The sequence below is a fragment of the Podarcis vaucheri genome, assembly GCF_965113315.1.
Source record: "Podarcis vaucheri genome assembly, chromosome: 12".
In the NCBI taxonomy this organism is placed as follows: domain Eukaryota; kingdom Metazoa; phylum Chordata; class Lepidosauria; order Squamata; family Lacertidae; genus Podarcis; species Podarcis vaucheri.
The window spans coordinates 62,475,283-62,493,658 of record NC_138750.1 but is presented as its reverse complement, the minus strand read 5'-3'; the positions used below and the strand labels follow the sequence as shown (position 1 = coordinate 62,493,658).

Sequence of the window (18,376 nt, the reverse complement as noted above, 5' to 3'; positions counted from 1 at the left end):
GGCAGGTGTGTCCCTCAGGCGGACAGAGCCTGGGAGAAAAGAGAGAAGTTTGCCAAAGGAAAAGGAACTGGGGCTTATTGAGGCCACAGAAACGGAGAAGAACTGCAGGGGGAAAGTTAACAAGGCCCTCTCCGCCTGCATCCACGGGTGGCGTGTGGCCACAGCTTTGCCACACCGCAAAATTCTAGCTGGGCCCATCTTGGCCAGGGAGAGAGACCCCCTTCCTTCATAACGTGAGGCTTGGCCATCCCAGGAACGCTGCTCCACTGTCTGACCCACGTGAGGACTCAAAAGAGAGCGGTGCAGCAGGCCTGAAGTTTAGGCCCTGGGGATTACCGTATTTTTCGCTCTATAAGACTCACTTTTTCCCTCCTAAAAAGTAAGGGGAAATGTGTGTGCGTCTTATGGAGCGAATGCAGGCTGCCCAGCTATCCCAGAAGCCAGAACAGCAAGAGGGAGCGCTGCACAGCAATCCCTCTTGTTGTTCTGGCTTCTGGGATTCAGAATATTTTTTCCCTTGTTTTCCTCCTCCTAAAACTAGGTGCGTCTTATGGTCTGGTGCGTCTTACAGAGCGAAAAATACGGTACGTCCTGGAGGTTTGCACGCAAAGGCAGGAAAACACACACACACACACATCCCGAGTGACTATCCCCACCTTACTGGGCTCTGCGAGGCCTCGCAAAGGCTGTTGCGAGGTTCCCGGGAGGCGCAAGCCTTAAACCCCAGCACAGGGAACCGGGCCAGGGAAACCCAGCAGGGAAAGAGCTTTCTCGGCCCGCTGCCACCTCGCCTGCCAGGCTCAGGGAAAGTCGCGCCAAATCTTAGGCGGCCCTTTCTGCTTGCTTCTCACCGCCAGCCTGGCTCTCCGTTTACCGGTCTGCCTTCCTGCCACCTGCACAAAGCCACAAAGTTGTGCGGGTCTCGGGGGAGAACGCCCCGTTTTCTCCCGAGAGAGGGGTCCCCGGCTGCCTTGCTGAGCTCAAAGGGTCTGCCCGGAGAACGCTCTCTGTGCCTGTTTGAGGGCCTCCCCCTCAACGACGGCGGGTCGAATTCTCCCGCCTCAGGCCCTCAAGTCCCCTGGGACTCGTCCGGCAGTGTTGCACCTCTTGCAATGGAAAAGGCGGGCCCCGCTGGGCATCAGGGTCCCTTTGTAGGACAGCCAGGACCCGCAGGTGTGGCAGCGCCGGCTCTGCATGCGGCTGTGGTTTTCCAGGTGTTCCAGCAACAGCCCCTGGTGCACGAAAGTCCGGTCGCACTGCGGGCAGCGGAAAGGCCAGTCGTCCGAGTGCATCCGCCGGTGGGCGGCCAGGGCGGCCGGGTCAGTGAAGTAGACGCTGCATTCCAGGCAGGGGGCTGGACGGCCGGGCGCGGGAGACTGCTGGTTCTGGTCGAAGGTGGGCGGGCCGGCCTTGCTGCAGACAGAGCAGGGCAGGGCCCAGTCGGCCGAGTGGACGCGCTCGTGGACGGCCAGCGACTTCTGGCTGGAGAAGCACAGGTTGCACTGGGCGCACGGGAACTGGGCGCCGGGCGCATGCGTCAGAAGGTGCTGCGAGAGCTGGCCCTGGAACGCAAAGCTGCGGTTGCAGCCCGTGCACTGGAACTTCCGCTTGCGGCTGTAGGGGTGGTCGGCGGAGGCCGTCCGCGGAGAGCCGTCCGTGGCACACATCTCACACTGGAAGAGGTTGCCTTCGACCGCTTTCTGCTCGGGGTCCTCTGTCGCGCTGGGTTGGGTGGCTGACTTCTTGTCGGTTTCCTCCTCCTCTTCTGCGGCCCTGCACAGCGTCCTGAGTCCAGCTGGGGCAAAAAGGAAACCATCTTTAGGAAAAGGGGGCTGGGCAGGGGCAAGGAAAAGTCTCCTGAGGCTCACAGGAAACTGTTAGATCGTTGGGTCCATCCTGCTCAGTATTGTCTACACTGGCAGGCAGCCGTTGGGGATTTCAGATGAGGACATTCCCAGCCCTATCTAGAGAGGTCACTGGGAGCCGAATCTGGGACCTCCTGCCAAGCAGAGGCTCTACTGCTGAGCTCCCCTAAAAATAAAGCAAGATTCTAGTCCTCATGGTTCTAAATCAAGGGCTGATTGAACAAAGGAGTCAGAGTGTTGCTCCACGTAGCTCTGTATTGCCTACACTGACTGACAGCAGCTCTCCAGGGTTCCCCCCCACCTTGCCGACAGATGCAACTGGGGATTGAGCTCGGAACTTCCTCGAATGTTTTAATTTGTTTTTGCTAATAATCTTACTGACTTATTCTTTTTGCAGACCACTTTGAAGTTTCAACTTTTGAATGGAAGAGGTAAAGGTTTTGGATTATCACAAAAGGTGTGGGAGGAAAGGATTAATAATAATAGGAGCCACAAAAGGGAGGATGGAAGTCCAGGAGAGTCCTTGGAATCTTGTTTTTATTATTTATGTGTGATATATTCTCTGTAAAAAAATTATTTGAAAAACCAAAAAAATATTTTTTATATTAAAAAAGTTTTTACTTTTGAAAAGTTAAAGTAAGAATACAGTCATACCTTGGATTACAGACGCTTCGGGTTGCGTGATTTCGGGTTGTGCACCACGCCGATCCCAGAAGTACCGGAACAGGTTACTTCCAGGTTTTGGCAATTGTGCATGTGCAGAAGCACTAAATCACATTTTGCACATGCGCAGAAGCGCCAAATCGCGACCCGTGCGTGTGCAGATGCGACGGTGCGGGTTGCGAACGTGCCTCCCACACGGATCACATTCGCAACCCGCCCCATCCACTGTAAGACTAAAAACAGATTAAAACTAGAAGGCGCTTTCTAAACATCTGGGAAAGCTTTCCTAAGCAAGAAAGTTTTTAGCAGGTACCGAAAAGAGTATATAATGAAGGCTGTTATCAATAAGCAAGGAGTTCCACAGTTTAGGTGCCGCTACATCGAAAGATTGAGTAAAGATCTTGCAGTTTGGCCTGGATGTGGGTCTGCCTGAAGAATGCTGTGGATCAATTCTGGGCACCACAATTCAAGAAGGACACTGACAAACTGGAACATGTCCAGAGGAGGGCAACCAAAATGGTCAAAGACCTGGAAACGATGCCTTATGAGGAACGGCTAAGGGAGCTGGGCATGTTTAGCCTGGAGAAGAGGAGGGAAGGGGTGATATGATAGCCATGTTCAAATATATAAAAGGATGTCACATAGAGGAGGGAGAAAGGTTGTTTTCTGCTGCTCCAGAGAAGCGGACACGGAGCAATGGATTCAAACTACAAGAAAGAAGATTCCACCTAAACATTAGGAAGAACTTCCTGACAGTAAGAGCTGTTTGACAGTGGAATTTGCTGCCAAGGAGTGTGGTGGAGTCTCCTACTTTGGAGGTCTTTAAGCAGAGGCTTGACAACCATATGTCAGGAGTGCTCTGATGGTGTTTCCTGCTTGGCAGGGGGTTGGACTCGAGGGCCCTTGTGGTCTCTTCCAACTCTAGGATTCTATGATTCTATGATCTTTAGGTAGCCACAACATCTACCCAGCAGTCTATTCTATGCCAAAAACTAAAAGGCCTTCCTCCTCTTTGCAGGGGGTTGGACTAGATGACCCTCGGAACCCCTTCTGACTCAACGGATTCTATGATTTTATGATTCTTCCCAAGTCAGCCCTCACCTGCTGGAACCAAGACCTGCTGATCCTCAATGGGCTGTTCTTCTTCCTCTTCCTCTTCCTCTTCTTCCTCCTCCTCCTCCTGTTTAATCCAGGCAGGAACAAGGGGCCCTGTGGATGAGAGAGAGGAGACCGAAACTGGTCATCATTCCCCAGCAATCTTTTACTGCTGCCCCCCCCCAAGAACCCAACCGTCATTTTACTGACGGGAAAAGGCTGACATGCAGAAAAAGTCCCAACGACAGCAGAGGCTGCGGACAAATGTCATCGCACACGGAGATGCTTTTTTATTTATCAAATCACTTTAAAATATGTATATTGCTGCATCATTAAAAATATATTTCAAAGCGGCTTACAGAAACAAAAGCATAAGATCATGGGTAGGCAAACTAAGGCCCGGGGGCCAGATCCGGCCCAATCGCCTTCTACTGTAAATCCGGCCCACAGACAGTCCAGGAATCAGCATGTTTTTTTACATGAGTAGAATGTGTCCATTTATTTAAAATGCACCTCTGGGTTATTTGTGGGGCCTGGCTGGTGTTTTTACATGAGTAGAATGTGTTCTCTTATTTAAAATGCACCTCTGGGTTATTTGTGGGGCATAGGAATTTGTTCATATTTTTTTTTTCAAAATATAGTCTGGCCCCCCACAAGGTCTGAGGGACAGTGGACTGGCCCCCTGCTGAAAAAGTCTACTGACCCCTGCATAAGACCATTTAAAAGCGGAGCCCAATTAACTGCGGTGGAAGGAGGTGTTCTTAACTGCCTGCCTAGGACTGGCGGAGTACGGTAGGCATTTAAAAATTGGGCACAGAAGGCGCCTGCTGAATCTCTAGTGGCAGGGAGTTCCGCAGGACCAGGCCGACGACACTCAAGGCTCTGTTTTCTCATTGTCGTCAAACAAGCTTCACCAACCCGGAGAACGGTCAACGGCACTGCTGGCCTGTTCTTGGTGCTCATCCCGGGGCCCCGATCCAAGAAGGGCTCCTGGTTCTGTGCCCAAGGGGACTCAACACTCACCGCTGCCAGGGCTCATGGGAGACGCAGGTTCTTCCTTGATGTGGATTTCCTCCTGCTCTTCCTTAATCTGCGGCCTCGTCTCGTCTTGAACAATCTGGAGTTCTTTGGGAAATAAAGAGGAAATTTCTGTATACTCCAAATGATTTTTTCTGGGAATCAAACCTCAACCCCCCCCCCTTTTTTTTTGCTATGGCATTTGGGGAACTTCTGACCCCAAGCGCTGCTAAGAAGCAGTGTGGATAAAAATCAATAATTTAAAAAAATAAATAAATAATTGGATTTTTTTAGATCCAAATTGGATTTTTAAAATAAAATGTTTTCAGAGGAAAGATCTTTCTAAAGAGAGGACTCACCCAAGTCGGAATCGATGGCGAGGTTCATTTCTTGACTCTCTTCTGGGTCCTCAAAGGGCCTCGCCTCCTCCTTGACCTCTTCCCCGTCCCAGGAAGAAGCGTCCGTTGCAGCGATCGGGGATCCTGAGCCCAGGGAATGAATGAATTTTATTATTACGGTCACAGACCAGTTGTCCGGGTCACATACACTATCAGGAAAATCATAAAACACAACAGGGATACATTGAATTGGGTATAACAGAGACAATTCAGATTTAGCGGCAGTTAAAATATATATATATATATTAAATGTTGAACACTAAAATATAACCTAAAATTATCATTTAAAACCTTAATCATCTTGGTAGTACAGCTTGTTCCCTACGTTTTATGGCAGTCGCACAGAATTTGGCCACCCTTAGCGTAATCTCCAGATCCTTGTCCTCTACCAGGAGTTTTAGACATTGAAGTTCGGACCCATTTGGAGATTTCTGTATAACAGGAGTGATAAATGCCGAGCGTATATCCCCGTAGAAACGGCAGTGTAACAAGAATTTGGATGAGCCCAGGGGAAATGAGGCCACGCATGACCTCTTGCCCTTCACTTAGCACATCTCCCATGCCCAAGAGCATCCCTGCGCAGACACTCGCTGCAGGCTCAGGAGGGCAAGACAACCAGAACCGCCACTCAGAGCGGCTGGGACTTGTGTCTGTGCTTGCTTTTTTCCTCCTCCAGACCGTTCCCTTTTCCTCGTGTGCCACGTCCCAATTCTGAGATTCCTTAACGGCAGTACAGTGGTACCTCAGTTTAAGAACAGCCTTGTTTACGAACTATTTGGTTTATGAACTCTGCAAAACCGGAAGTAGTGTCCCGGTGTGCGAACTTTTCCTCGGTTTAAGAACGGAAGCCAAACAGTGGAAGGGCACCGGCAGTGGGAGGCCTCATTAGGGAAAGCGCGCCTTGGCTTAAGAACGGTTTCGGTTTAAGAACAGACTTCCGGAACGGATTAAGTTCGTAAACCGAGGTACCACTGTACATAAAAAAGTATGATGAGTCTTCCTTACTGGATCGGACCCATCTAGGCAAACATCCTGCTATCACGGGGGCCAACCAGTTGTCCCAACAGGAAGCCCAAAGCAAGACCTGACATTTTATCACATGTGGTGGGAATGTAAGAAAGTAAAAAACTTCTGGGAAATGATATATAATGAAATGAAAAAGATGTTGAAATATACATTCTTAAAAAAACCCAGAAGCATTTTTACTTGGTATTATAGGCCAAGACATTAATAGACAAGATGTCAAACTGTTCTTATACGCAACAACAGCGGCAAGAGTATTGTTAGCCCAGAAGTGGAAGCAAGAAGAAATTCCCACGAACGAAGAATGGCAGACGAAATTAATGGACTATGCAGAATTGGACAAAACGACAGGAAGGATTCAAAACCGCTGCGCTCCCGCTGTACTCCGGAGGCTTCAGGCAACTATCCTTGAAGCCAAGGAGCCTGCATTCGCTCCATAAGATGCACACACATTTCCCCTTAATTTTTGGAGGGGAAAATGTGCGTCTTATAGAACGAAAAATACGGTAGTTTGGATCGGGGGATGGTCTGTGCCTACAGATCTGTACACAGAATCTGGCGACCATCTGGGTCATCTTATGAGCTTTGCCTAACAGAAAAAGGTCGAATTTTTGCTTTTCCGGGAGGTCAGTGAGCCTCACCAGCAGGGGATCAAGGGTCTCACTACAGTGGTGCCCCGCAAGACGAACGCCTCGCGAGCCGAAAAACTCGCAAGACGAAAGGTTTTTTCGTTTTCGAGTTGCTTCACAAGACGAATTTCCCTATGGGCTTGCTTCGCAGAACGAAGCTTGCCCCCGCACCCCGGACCTCTTTTGAAGCAAGGGGCGGCGGAGAGAAGATCGCTTCTCCCCATTGCCAGCCCCACAATCTCCGGGGACAGAGGGGAAGGCGCGCGCGCGCCTTCCCCTCTCTCCCCGGACCCCTTTTGAACCAAGGGGCGGCAACGGGGAGAAGCGATTCTCCCCGCTGCCCCTTCCCTTGCTTTAAAACAGGTCCCCTCTGTCCCCGGACGGTCTCCATAGGAACGCATTGATTGATTTTCAATGCATTCCTATGGGAAACCGTGCTTCGCAAGACGAAAAACTCGCAAGAAGAAAAAACTTGCGGAACGAATTAATTTCGTCTTGTGAGGCACCACTGTACGTGCCTCTTCCTAAAAGGGACATCTAAAGAACAACTGCTCTGGGCTTCCTCTCTCCCCCAATGAACAGGCGCAAAGTCTCTGAGCATGTGGGACTTTTTTAAAGGCTCCTTCCAGGACCGGCGAGGGCAGAGCTGAGCTTCTGGCGAGTGTGAAGGCCCTTCTTGCATTTTTGGATACGAGAAAGAAGAGATTTGCTGCCGGTGCGGCTATCTCTCTCTCGATTTCTCCAATTTTATAGTCGGGGCACCTTGAGCAGTCCTGTTATCTCTCAGTGTCTGTGGTTCTTTGCCTGACCGTAGCTTCTGCCTGGCCCAACATGTGTTTTCATGTCCAAACAGTAACATTGCCGCCGGGAAAGTGGAGAGGGCCATTTAAGGGAGAAGGGGCTTGATCCCTCATCACCCCACCCACCTACCTGGTTCCACAGGTGGCTCCTCCGCCTCCGAGTCTCCTGGGTCTTCCACACGGGGTTCCTCCCCTCGCTCAATCTGGGACAGGATCCTGGGCTTGGAAATGGCATAGTCTGGCCACGGGAAAAGGAGGGGCAGTCAGTCTCATTCAGAACAGGGTGTGGGGAATGCACAATGGGCAGAAATGCCAGGGGGGCACAAGGAAGAGGATGGGGGGGTGGGAGAATGAACATTAATTGGAATATAGAAGCAGCCTGCCTAAAAGCAGGTGTGGCACAGATACAGTATTTTTCGCTCTATAAGACGCACCAGACCATAAGACGCACCTAGTTTTTGGAGGAAGAAAACAAGAAAAAAAATATTCTGAATCCCAGAAGCCAGAATAGCAGGAGGGATGGCTGTGCAGTGAACGCAGTGATCCCTCTTGCTGTTCTGGCTTCTGGGATAGCTGCGCAGCCTGCATTCGCTCCATAAGACGCACACAATTTCCCCTTACTGTTTAGGAGGGTAAAAGTGAGTCTTATAGAGCAAAAAATACGGTATATTTTAACATCCTTTATTGTTGAAAAGATCACGACTCCTGCACACTGGAGGAACTTAGCCCTTTCAGCATATGCTAAAAGTTATGGATCTCATGAACAAATCCGAATAAAATATACACACAATGACAGAAGGGATGTTATGTGATCTTCTAAACCGCGATTTGTTGGTTCTGGATGACACAAGCTGCGCTCAGTCAAAAAATGGAAGTCAAAACATTTGAAAGTGTGTGGCACAGATTTGATTTATTATATTCCTACGCCACTTTTAATTCAAACATCTACTTCCTTTTAAATGTTGGTTTGCTTTGTTCTTGTTCTTACTGTCTACTTTGCAGTTCCGTTCTGCATTTTCACAGCGTTAACCGAGACCTTCGGACGAAGGACGGTACACAAATTCGATAAATAACAATTGAAAAATAGCATTTGATTGACGTTGGAGTGAGAATGAGTTGAGAAATAAGACTAAGAGCACATTTTGATATAGGAATGTATTAGATAATATGTAAAGAAATATACTATAATAAGAGTACATTCATTTGTAAAAAAGGAATATACAACGGGAAAGACAGGAAGTCTAGTGTGCTGGTATGTATATGATTTTTTGGGGGGGAATTGTTTTTGTTTTTTTGTTTTTGTTCTTTCTTTCGTTTTGTTTTATTTTCTTTCTAGGTATATAGAATTTGTATATAATTTTTGTATGCATGTTGGAAATTATATTATAGTAAGTCCTGTAATGTAGTATGACAACGTTTACCAATGTAATATAAGAATGCTAGCAAATAAATAAAATGCAAATTCAAAAAAGAAGATAACAATTGAAAAATAGAATGGCCTTCAAAGCAGCTTACAAGCAACAGGCAGCGATAACGCAATCACACGTAACGGAACAGCACAAAGATGCCGTAAATCGTTTGGGAGATTTGAGAGACAAAGAGAGGCACGGATCCCGCCTGGGTGTCGACGCTCTTACCCAGTGAAACCAGCATCTCGTAGTTGCTCCTCATGACCCCTTTGTACAGCTCCTTCTGCCCCTCGTCTAGGTTGGCCCACTCCTGAGCGTCAAAATGGACCGAGATGTCTCCAAAGGTCACTGGCACCTGGGGTGGAAAGAGTCCCACACGTCAGAGCTCCCGCCTCCGTCCGTCGCGTCCAGAGATCTTTCCCCCTCTGCCCACTTTCGATGTCTTATTCAACAAAATGCAGCTCAGGCCTAGGGGCTCTCAGTAAATCCTCCCAAGAGGTCTTGCCCCAAGGAAGCAGCTGCGAAAACTGAAAAATTCTTGCCCAGTTCCTTCCCCAGCAGCCTAAGGCTCAGTTGTCTTGGCGCTCTTTGCTCCACCCTCTTCAGACCTCTACTGCTTCTGGGAGACAGGAGAGAGGTCAAGCTGGTCCCTGTCTTCTTCCACAGGCTGCCGACACGCAGCTTCCGATTTGGGGCTGATCTCTGCCACAGCCTCCTCACCAAACCTCACCAAACTCCCAACACTGCTCCCTCCTTTCCCTCTGACCACTGGGCTCTGAGCCTTCATCCCCTGGGGGTTCCCTTGGGCGTTCCCCACGTCCAGCCAGGGCATGTCAGGTCAGGACTCTGCACCATTTCAAACAACACAGCGAGAATACCAAAAGCTAAAAACAAAGAAGGGATCATTGTTTAAAAGTAAATTAAACTCCGACAGAATGTTTGAAAATCCATAACACAGATGGTAAATAAGGCCCGGCATAATAATAGTAACAATAATAATAGTAAATTTTATTTATACCCTGCCCTCCCTGGCCAGAGCCAGGCTCAGGGTGTCTAACACCAGTAAAATTACAGGAAAAACATAATAGGAAAAAGAAACCAATTTAAAATACAGGTTAAAATGCAATTTAAAATGCAGCCTCATTTTAAAAGTAGCCCGTAGATCAAAACCATAAGGGGAGGGAAACAGAAGGGTCAGACTGAGTCCAAACCAAAGGCCAAGCGGAACAACTCTGTCCTGCGGAAAGATGTCAAGTCCCGCAGGGCCCTGGTCTCTTGGGACAGAGTGTTCCACCAAGTCGGGGCCAGCACTGAAAAGGCCCTGGCGCTAGCTGAGACCAATCTAACCACCTTGCGATTTGGGACCTCCAAAACGTTGTCATTTGTGGACCTTAAGGTCCTCCGCGGGGCAGACCAAGAGAGGCGGTCCTTTTCTTCCAAAGCAAACCGTTCCCAAAGGCCTGTCAGAATAAAGGTGCATTCACTTGCAGGAGGAAGAACAAGGAGGTACTCCAGAGGTCATCTAGTCCAACCCCCCGCAAGGCAAGAATCACAGCTAAAGAAATCCTGACAAATGACCAACCAACCTCTGCTTAAAAAAACCTTATGTTATGTTGGAGGCGATGACAGGAAACCGGGAATTATGTTCACGTGTGGTAGGGGTGTACAATTTTTCTGGCAAAGGGTGTTAAAGGAGATAACAGAAACCACTGGGTTAAAGCTGACCAAAAGTCCAGAGACGGCATTATTATCAATTTACGACAGGGCGGAAGGTTCACAAGCTATGAAGGAATTGGAGGATGGATGGCAGCTAACGGATTGAGGTTGAATCCTGACAAGACAGCAGTACTGGTTTCGGGGGACAGGAGGCGGGCAGGTGTGGGGGATTCCCTTGTCCTGAATGGGGTAACTGTGCGCCTGAAGGACCAGGTGCGCAGCCTGGGAGTCATTCTGGACTCACAGCTGTCCATGGAGGCGCAGGTCAGTTCTGTGTCCAGGGCGGCTGTCTACCAGCTCCATCTGGTACGCAGGCTGAGACCCTTCCTGCCCACAGACTGTCTTGCCAGAGTGGTGCATGCTCTAGTTATCTCCCGCTTGGACTACTGCCATGCGCTCTACGTGGGGCTACCTTTGAAGGTGACTCAGAAACTGCAATTAATCCAGAATGCGGCAGCTAGACTGGTGACTGGGAGTGGCCGCCAAGACCACATTACACCGGTCTTGAAAGACCTACATTGGCTCCCAGTATGCTTCTGAGCACAATTCAAAGTGTTGGTGCTGACCTTTAAAGCCCTAAACAGCCTCAAAGGCCCAGTATATCTGAAGGAGCGTCTCCACCCCCATTGTTCTGCCCGGACACTGAGGTCCAGCTCCAAGGGCCTTCTGGCAGTTCCCTCACTGCGAGAAGTGAGGTTACAGGGAACCAGGTAGAGGGCCTTCTCGGTGGTGGCGCCTGCCCTGTGGAACGCCCTCCCACCAGATGTCAAGACAATAAACAACTATTTTACTTTTAAAAGACAACTGTTCCCTGTTCAGGGAAGTTTTAAATGTCTGACGCTGTATTGTTTTTAATATTCAGTTGGAAGCCGTCCAGAGTGGCTGGGGAAACCCAGCCAGATGAACGGGGTATAAATAATAAATTATTATTATTATTCACAAATTTATTGACAGCTGCATGAGTTATGATAGCTAGGAAGTGGAAGGGGCAAGCAGAATATAAAATAAAAGAATGGTCTAAAGAGGTGTGGGATATAGCTATTAATGATACATTAACATATGCCTTTAAGGTAAGACTGGGAATACACAGGAGAAATGATTTTGGGGAGATATGGAGAATGTTTGTAGAATTTGAACTGTTAAAACAGAAAGGGGTCAAACCATCACAAGAGGTGTTGAAATTTTGGGAGGTTGGATAGTTACAATGGAATGGTCTCGGTGGTGGGGTGCACATGTTTATTCTTATTTATTTATGATGATTATTTTGTCCAAAAATAAGTGAGAATAAAACTTCCGTGAAGGACAGCCCACCACCTCCTGATGGGAGTCCATTCCTCTTCCCGTCAGAAAGTTCTTCTTGACGTTTATTTTGGAACCGCTAGGCCCTGCCTCCCTCACAGGGCTGTTGTGAGGATAAGATGGGGATTGTCATGTAAGCCACCTTGAACTCCGTGGAGAAAAGGCGGGATGCAAAAGTAATGAAGAAGAAGAATCGCAGCGAAAGAAAGAGTCCCTGTATACAACTTGCACCTTAATATCAGCAAGACAAAGGAGATGGTGTTGGACTTTGGGAGGAAGAGAGGAGAACTAGCCCCGCTGTGTGGAGAGAGTCTCTTAGGAGTTTATCTCAGTGAAGACCTTACTGGGAAAATCAATACAACCCAGGAGTTTAAGAAAGCCCAACAGAGACTCCATCTCCTCAGAGTCTTGCGGAAGAACGATGTCAATCAACATCTGATGATCTCCTTCTACCGGTCCACAACAGAAAGTGTCCTTTCCTACTGCATCACGGTGTGGGACGCTGGTTTGACATCAACGGATAGGAAGTGCCTACAGAGGGTGGGGAATACAGCACAAGATATTATGGGCTGTCCCGTGAATCTGCTGGATGAAATAGCGGAAAAACGTTGCCTCAGGAGGGTGAGGAAAATTCTCAGGGATGATTATTCACACCCTGGCTGGCTCTTTCTTGATCTCCTGTCCTCGGGCAGAAGATATAGAAGCAAGATTAGTCGCACCAACAGGGTAAAGAACGGCTTCTATCCGTGGGCTGTTAGGCTGCTGAATGAAAAGATAACAACAGGGCAACTGACTTTTGGGTTTGGTGGGTAAACGAGGGGAATTAAGACCAAGAGAGCTGTAATCTCACCGTATACAAGTTGTACAAGTGACAATAAAGTATTTCAATAAAAACCTCCAAGGAAGGAGGCATTCAACACATATAGTTTGTATGATTTGCATATAATTTGTATAATGTACATATAATTTGTAGTGTAAATTAAGCCAGCCGGGGCAAGGTTACCTGAGGGATTTCTCCTTTAACGCCCGGAGGAAGCCTCAGGATCCAGAAGTTGCGGTTCTTCAGCAGGTTCTCCAGGTTGTCCAGTCTCCTCTGGAGTAGGCTGTTCTCCCGGATCAGGGTCCCGAGCGCGGACAGCTTGCTCTCCAGCTCCTGCCCCATCTCTGCCACCACCCTCTCGCAGACAACCCACTTCTCCTCTGCAGCCACCATCCTCCTCTCCAGGCCCTGAAGCCGGGCGCCGTGAGAAGGAAGCGCCATGTCCGTGGCTTCCACGGCGGACCACGAAGACGCCTCCGGGACGGGCACCTTCCCCTCCCCGTTAAATGTGGCCTTGCAGGGCATCGCAGGGCGTGACGGCAGCTGGCGGCCGGATTCTGAAACCTCGAACTCCATGGCTTGCTCTGCAAGGGTGGAGGAAATGGAATCAGGAAATTGTAGAGTCGGAAGGGACCGCCAAAGGTCATCCAGACCAACCCCGTGCGATTCAAGCGCTGGATGAGAATTGAGCCTCCGACACAATTAGAGAGCAGGAAAAGGAATGCCTTTCAGAGGCCGCTTACCGGAAGCTGTGAAATTTCACCGCTGGGGACAGGGTCCGGGGTAAGAGTCGCTCGCCAGGTTTTGATGCCCCTTATCGGAACCAAGACACCAAAGTTGGAGAGAGATGTGCGCCGCGTTGGGGATGCCCTTCGCCCTAGGAAAGGGGGCCTTGGGGAAAAGTTGGCAAGCTGCCAAGAGGGAAGAAAGCCAAAAGCTTAGATGCCATCCTCCCTTAAGTCCCATACCCAAAAGCAAAGGTGTACTCCCCCCCCCCTTTTCAAGCCAGAGTAGGGCTCCTGCAGCACCCCCAGAAACATCTTTCGAAAGCAGCAGAGCCCTCAGCACCTTCGCTGCACCTCCAAAATAATCAGCAGGAATCTTCCCTGCCTCTCTTCTGCTTTATCCGACCTAAGGCGTCCTCAAGGAACCCCCAAAGTGCTTTGCTGCACCCCAAGGCACCCTGACATGCAGCTGCCTAGCTCTTCTACACACAAGGCACCCTGAAATGCAAGTGATCAGCCCTTCTGCACCCAAGGCACCCTGAAATTCAAGTGATCAGCCCTTCTGCACCCAAGGCACCCTGAAATGCAGAAGATCGGCCCTTCTGCACCCCAAGGCACCCTGAAATGCAACTGCTCAGCCCTTCTGCACCCTGAAATGCGGCTGCCTAGCCCTTCTGCACCCCAAGGCACCCTGAAATACAGATGATCAGCCCTTCTACACCCCAAGGCACTCTGATATGCAACTGCCTAGCCCTTCTGTACCCAAGGCACCCTGAAATGCAAATGACCAACCCTTCTGCACCCCAAGGCACCCTGAAATGCAGAAGATCGGCTCTTCTACACCCCAAGGCACTCTGATATGCAACTGCCTAGCCCTTCTGTACCCAAGGCACCCTGAAATGCAAATGACCAACCCTTCTGCACCCCAAGGCACCCTGAAATGCAGAAGATCGGCTCTTCTACACCCCAAGGCACTCTGATATGCAACTGCCTAGCCCTTCTGTACCCAAGGCACCCTGAAATGCAAATGACTAACCCTTCTGCACCCCAAGGCACCCTGAAATGCAGAAGATCGGCTCTTCTACACCCCAAGGCACTCTGATATGCAACTGCCTAGCCCTTCTGCACCCCAAGGCACCCTGAAATGCAAATGACCAACCCTTCTGCACCCCAAGGCACCCTGAAATGCGGCTGTCTAGCCCTTCTGCACCCAAGGCACCCTGAAATGAAACTGACCGCCCCCTCCGCGCTCGCCCCCCACCCCTTTGCAATACCCTCAGCCCGCCCTGCCGCTTCTCTCCCGCTTTTGTCTCCCGCGCACAGCCCCACACTTGCCTTGGGTCCGTGGGGCCGGCGCTGCGCATGCTCGCGAGGACCAGGCCTGGGCGACGAAGAGCGACTCCGCACCGCCACCTGCAGGGCAGGAGGAGAAGCGCAGGGAGGCGGCCGCCGGAGGGCTACGCAAGCTCCCCGCTTCACCGGATTGGCGCACAGGGTGGAAAAATTTGCATAGACACGCCCCCTTCCATGTACGGCGCGGAAGATCCCTGCTCTACCGGGCGCTGTCGAACTACAACTCCCATCATCCCTTTCCATGGGGCGCGTTTGCTGGGGCTGATCGTTGCTTATCTATGGTTGCATTTATTTGTTGCAGACTTTTTATTTCATTTCATTTAATTTTTGGTTGCATTTGTTGCAGACTTTTTATTTTATTTTATTTTATTTATGGTTGCATTTGTTGCAGACTTTTTATTTTATTTTATTTATGGTTGCATTTGTTGCAGACTTTTAGAAGACATCTGAAGGCAGCCCTGTTTAGGGAAGCTTTTAATGTTTAATAGACTATTGTATTTTAATATTCTGTTGGAAGCCACCCAGAGTGGCTGGGGGAACAAATTATTATTATTATTATTATTATTAGCCTCCGTGGTTTGTTGCCTTTAATGACATCTGACCAGCTTCAATGGTCAGAAACGACAAGTGGGAAGAGAAGTTGATGAACTATGTAGAACTGGCAAAAATGACAGATAGACTAAGAGAAAAAGACAACAGAGACTTCGAAAAAGATTGGGAACCATTCATATTATGTTTGCAGAAACAAAGAAAGTCAACAGACGTGATGGCAGGATTGAAATAAACATTCACATTATTAGCATTAGAAAACGTTTAGAAGATAGTGAAAGATGATGGTGTATTTACTGTTATTTTTAAGTCTTTAGGTTCGATGTTATGTTATTAATAACTTTTTCCGTTAAGAGATAGCAAAATGGGTGAAAAGAGAAACAAACCAGAAGCGGAAGTTGGGGGAAGCCCTGGAGGGGAGGGAGGAATATATAGAAAATGTTAAGAATTTGAGATGTATGTAATGAATGAAAAAGAAAAATGAATATTTTTTTAAAAAAAAGAAACGACAAGTACAGTCTGGAAAGCCCTCAACCCCTTATGGGTTAGACAGGGGAACAATTTTGCTCAAAACACACCTCCCCCACTAATTATTACCTAATTGTGGCTTAAGACTCAGGCTTAACCCTCTCATGCTACGGTAGAGTTGGAAGGGATCCGAGGGTCATCTAGTCCAACCCGCTGCACTCACAGCCAAAGATCCCCTGACAGATGGCCATTCAACGTCTCCTTAACAGCCTCCACCGCTGGTATCGAGGGCCCACCGCTTTCTGAGCTGGTCTGTTGAATGGCTCTTGCCGCCAGAACGATCTTCCTCAAGCTGGGTCAGAAACTCCTTTCCTGATATTTGACTCCGCTCGTTCGGGTCCTGCCCTCTGGAGCAGCACAAAGCAAGTTTGCTCCATCTTCCATACAACAGCCCTAGAGATCCCTGCGGGTGCCTATCTTGTCACCTGTCAGCCCTCATCTCCACTGGAGTCAAAAGATCTAACTCCATTCACATATTATTTCATTCAGTTGGTTAGAGTGTGGTGCTAATAATAATAATAATAATAATAATTTATTTGTACCCCGTCCATCTGGCTGGGTTTCCCCAGCCACTCTGGGCGGCTTCCAACAAAGATTAAAAACACATTAAAATGTCACACATTAAAAACTTCCCTGAACAGGGCTGCCTTCAGATGTCTTCTAAATGTCAGGTAGTCTCTTTGAAATCTGGTGGGAGGGTGTTCCACAGGGCGGATGCCACCACCGAGAAGGCTCTCTGCCTGGTTCCCTGTAGCTTCACTTCTAGCAGGGAGGGAACTGCCAGAAGGCCATCGGAGCTGGACCTCAGTGTCTGGGGGGCTGAACGATGGGGGTGGAGACGCTCCTTCAGGTCTACTGGGCCTTTGAGGCCGTTTAGGGCTTTAAAGGTCAGCACAAACACTTTGAATTGTGCTCAGAAACGTACTGGGAGCAAATGAAGGTCCTTCAAGACTGGTGTTATATGGTCTCGGCAGCCACTCCCGGTCACCAGTCTAGCTGCCGCATTCTGGATAACTCTTCAGAAGTCAGGTTCAAGGTTCTTTGAGCAGATGTGCTAAAACCAGAATATTTGGCAAGGTAGGCAGCACATAACAGGATGGGGCAGCATACCCCCATTCTGCTACTCTCAATGAAATCCAAATATTTTTCAAGCAGATGTTGCAAACCAGCAAGGTACTGCTAAGCCTGAGAGATCTGCCTGCCCTATGTGGCAGCGCTCAGCACATGAAGGGCGCATGGACGCAAAACGTGTCACTCCAGTGTGCCTGGCGACACCAAAAGACCTCTTTGTTTGGATCCCAAGGGCAAAAGTGAAAGGCCAAAATAATGAAAGGGGCTATTTGGGAGCTACTCAGTCCCTGATTTCTACCAGCCACAACCCCACATCCCCATCAAACCCAGCCAACGCATCTTCAGTGCCTTGCACGGTGCAAAACCTGGTGATGCAAAGTTTTGAGAGGAGGGAGGTGCATGCTCAGGTATCGGGTTCGAAACAGCACAGAATGCGGGCACAAATGTCTTCGCCAACCTAGTACCCTCCAGCTGCTATGGACTGCAATTCCCAAGCTGGAGCAAATGTGAACTGTAGTTCCATGCACCCGGAAAGTGCCACCGATTGGCCAAGGCTGTCTCTACTTATAGAGAATGGAATTATTTCAGTGCTTCCTTGCAAGAGCAGGACGGACGAATTGTTCAAAGACAGAAGAGCAGAAGTTCTTTCGAATACCTTTAAAACAGGAAAATGTGGAACGGAGGAGGAGGAGAGGAGAAAGAAAAACCACACGACGCTCCCGTTTGCATTTCCAGTGTGTATCTTTCCCCCCAGGTAAGCCTTTACAGCAGGATTACAAAATCAGGAAAAAATATATCTATCCAAAACCACAACACAGAATGTCCAGCTCCTAAAGGACAAAAGTTTGGGATTTTAAAGAAACAAAAATCTATTGATGCAGGAAAAGTATTTCAGAAAAGAACGGAAGTTCCACAGTCCCAAGGGCCACGCGTTGTAGGAGGTGTCGTTATAGTCCCATTGGGTGAGGTTTCAGGCAAGGTGGGCGCCCCCACCTGGGTCCGATCCTTTCCAGACTCCCCAAACGCTTGGTTCCAACTCTGCAGCAAGGCATCAGCTGAATAAGAGCCCCGTGGCCCAGTCACATGGGGAACTTCTTGGACATCTGGAAAAGAGATGAAGGCGCTTCGCTTCACTGGGGTTGTGTGTGGCTTCAGAGGTCACCTGGCCATTCCAGCTGCGATTAAGAGCTTGAAACCACAAAGACGCTGGATAGGGCTCTTTTAAACACAGCAAGACACAAACTGAATCCTATTCTCCACTGTTCCAGGCTTACGTAACCAGGCTTACTTCTTCACCATTTTAATATTTTACATCAAATTTCCCCAGATCTAAATCCCCCTCCCTCTTTCGGATGACCACCCTAACCCTGAAAAGGCACCTGAGCTATATCAGGGCCTAATCCAGGGTTTGCTGAT

At 49.0% G+C, this 18,376-nt stretch overlaps 1 protein-coding gene across 2 annotated transcripts; it reads right to left on the bottom strand.

Moving 5' to 3' along the window:
• Positions 1 to 14,915, bottom strand: LOC309514930 (uncharacterized protein). Of its 2 annotated transcripts, XM_082192433.1 has the most exons (9): positions 14,734 to 14,915; positions 13,478 to 13,645; positions 12,918 to 13,318; positions 9,128 to 9,254; positions 7,621 to 7,728; positions 5,000 to 5,122; positions 4,647 to 4,748; positions 3,630 to 3,737; positions 1 to 1,795 (listed from the first exon to the last, which is right to left on the bottom strand). In XM_082192433.1, exons 3-9 carry the CDS (start codon positions 13,308 to 13,310, stop codon positions 1,062 to 1,064), a joined length of 1,695 nt encoding a protein of 564 aa, XP_082048559.1. In that variant the 5' UTR covers positions 13,311 to 13,318; positions 13,478 to 13,645; positions 14,734 to 14,915; the 3' UTR covers positions 1 to 1,061. The 2 variants fall into 2 exon arrangements, with proteins under 2 accessions (XP_082048559.1, XP_082048558.1); XM_082192432.1 differs by lacking the exon at positions 14,734 to 14,915 and having other exon boundaries at positions 13,478 to 14,152.
• Between the last annotated feature and the right edge of the window lie 3,461 nt (positions 14,916 to 18,376).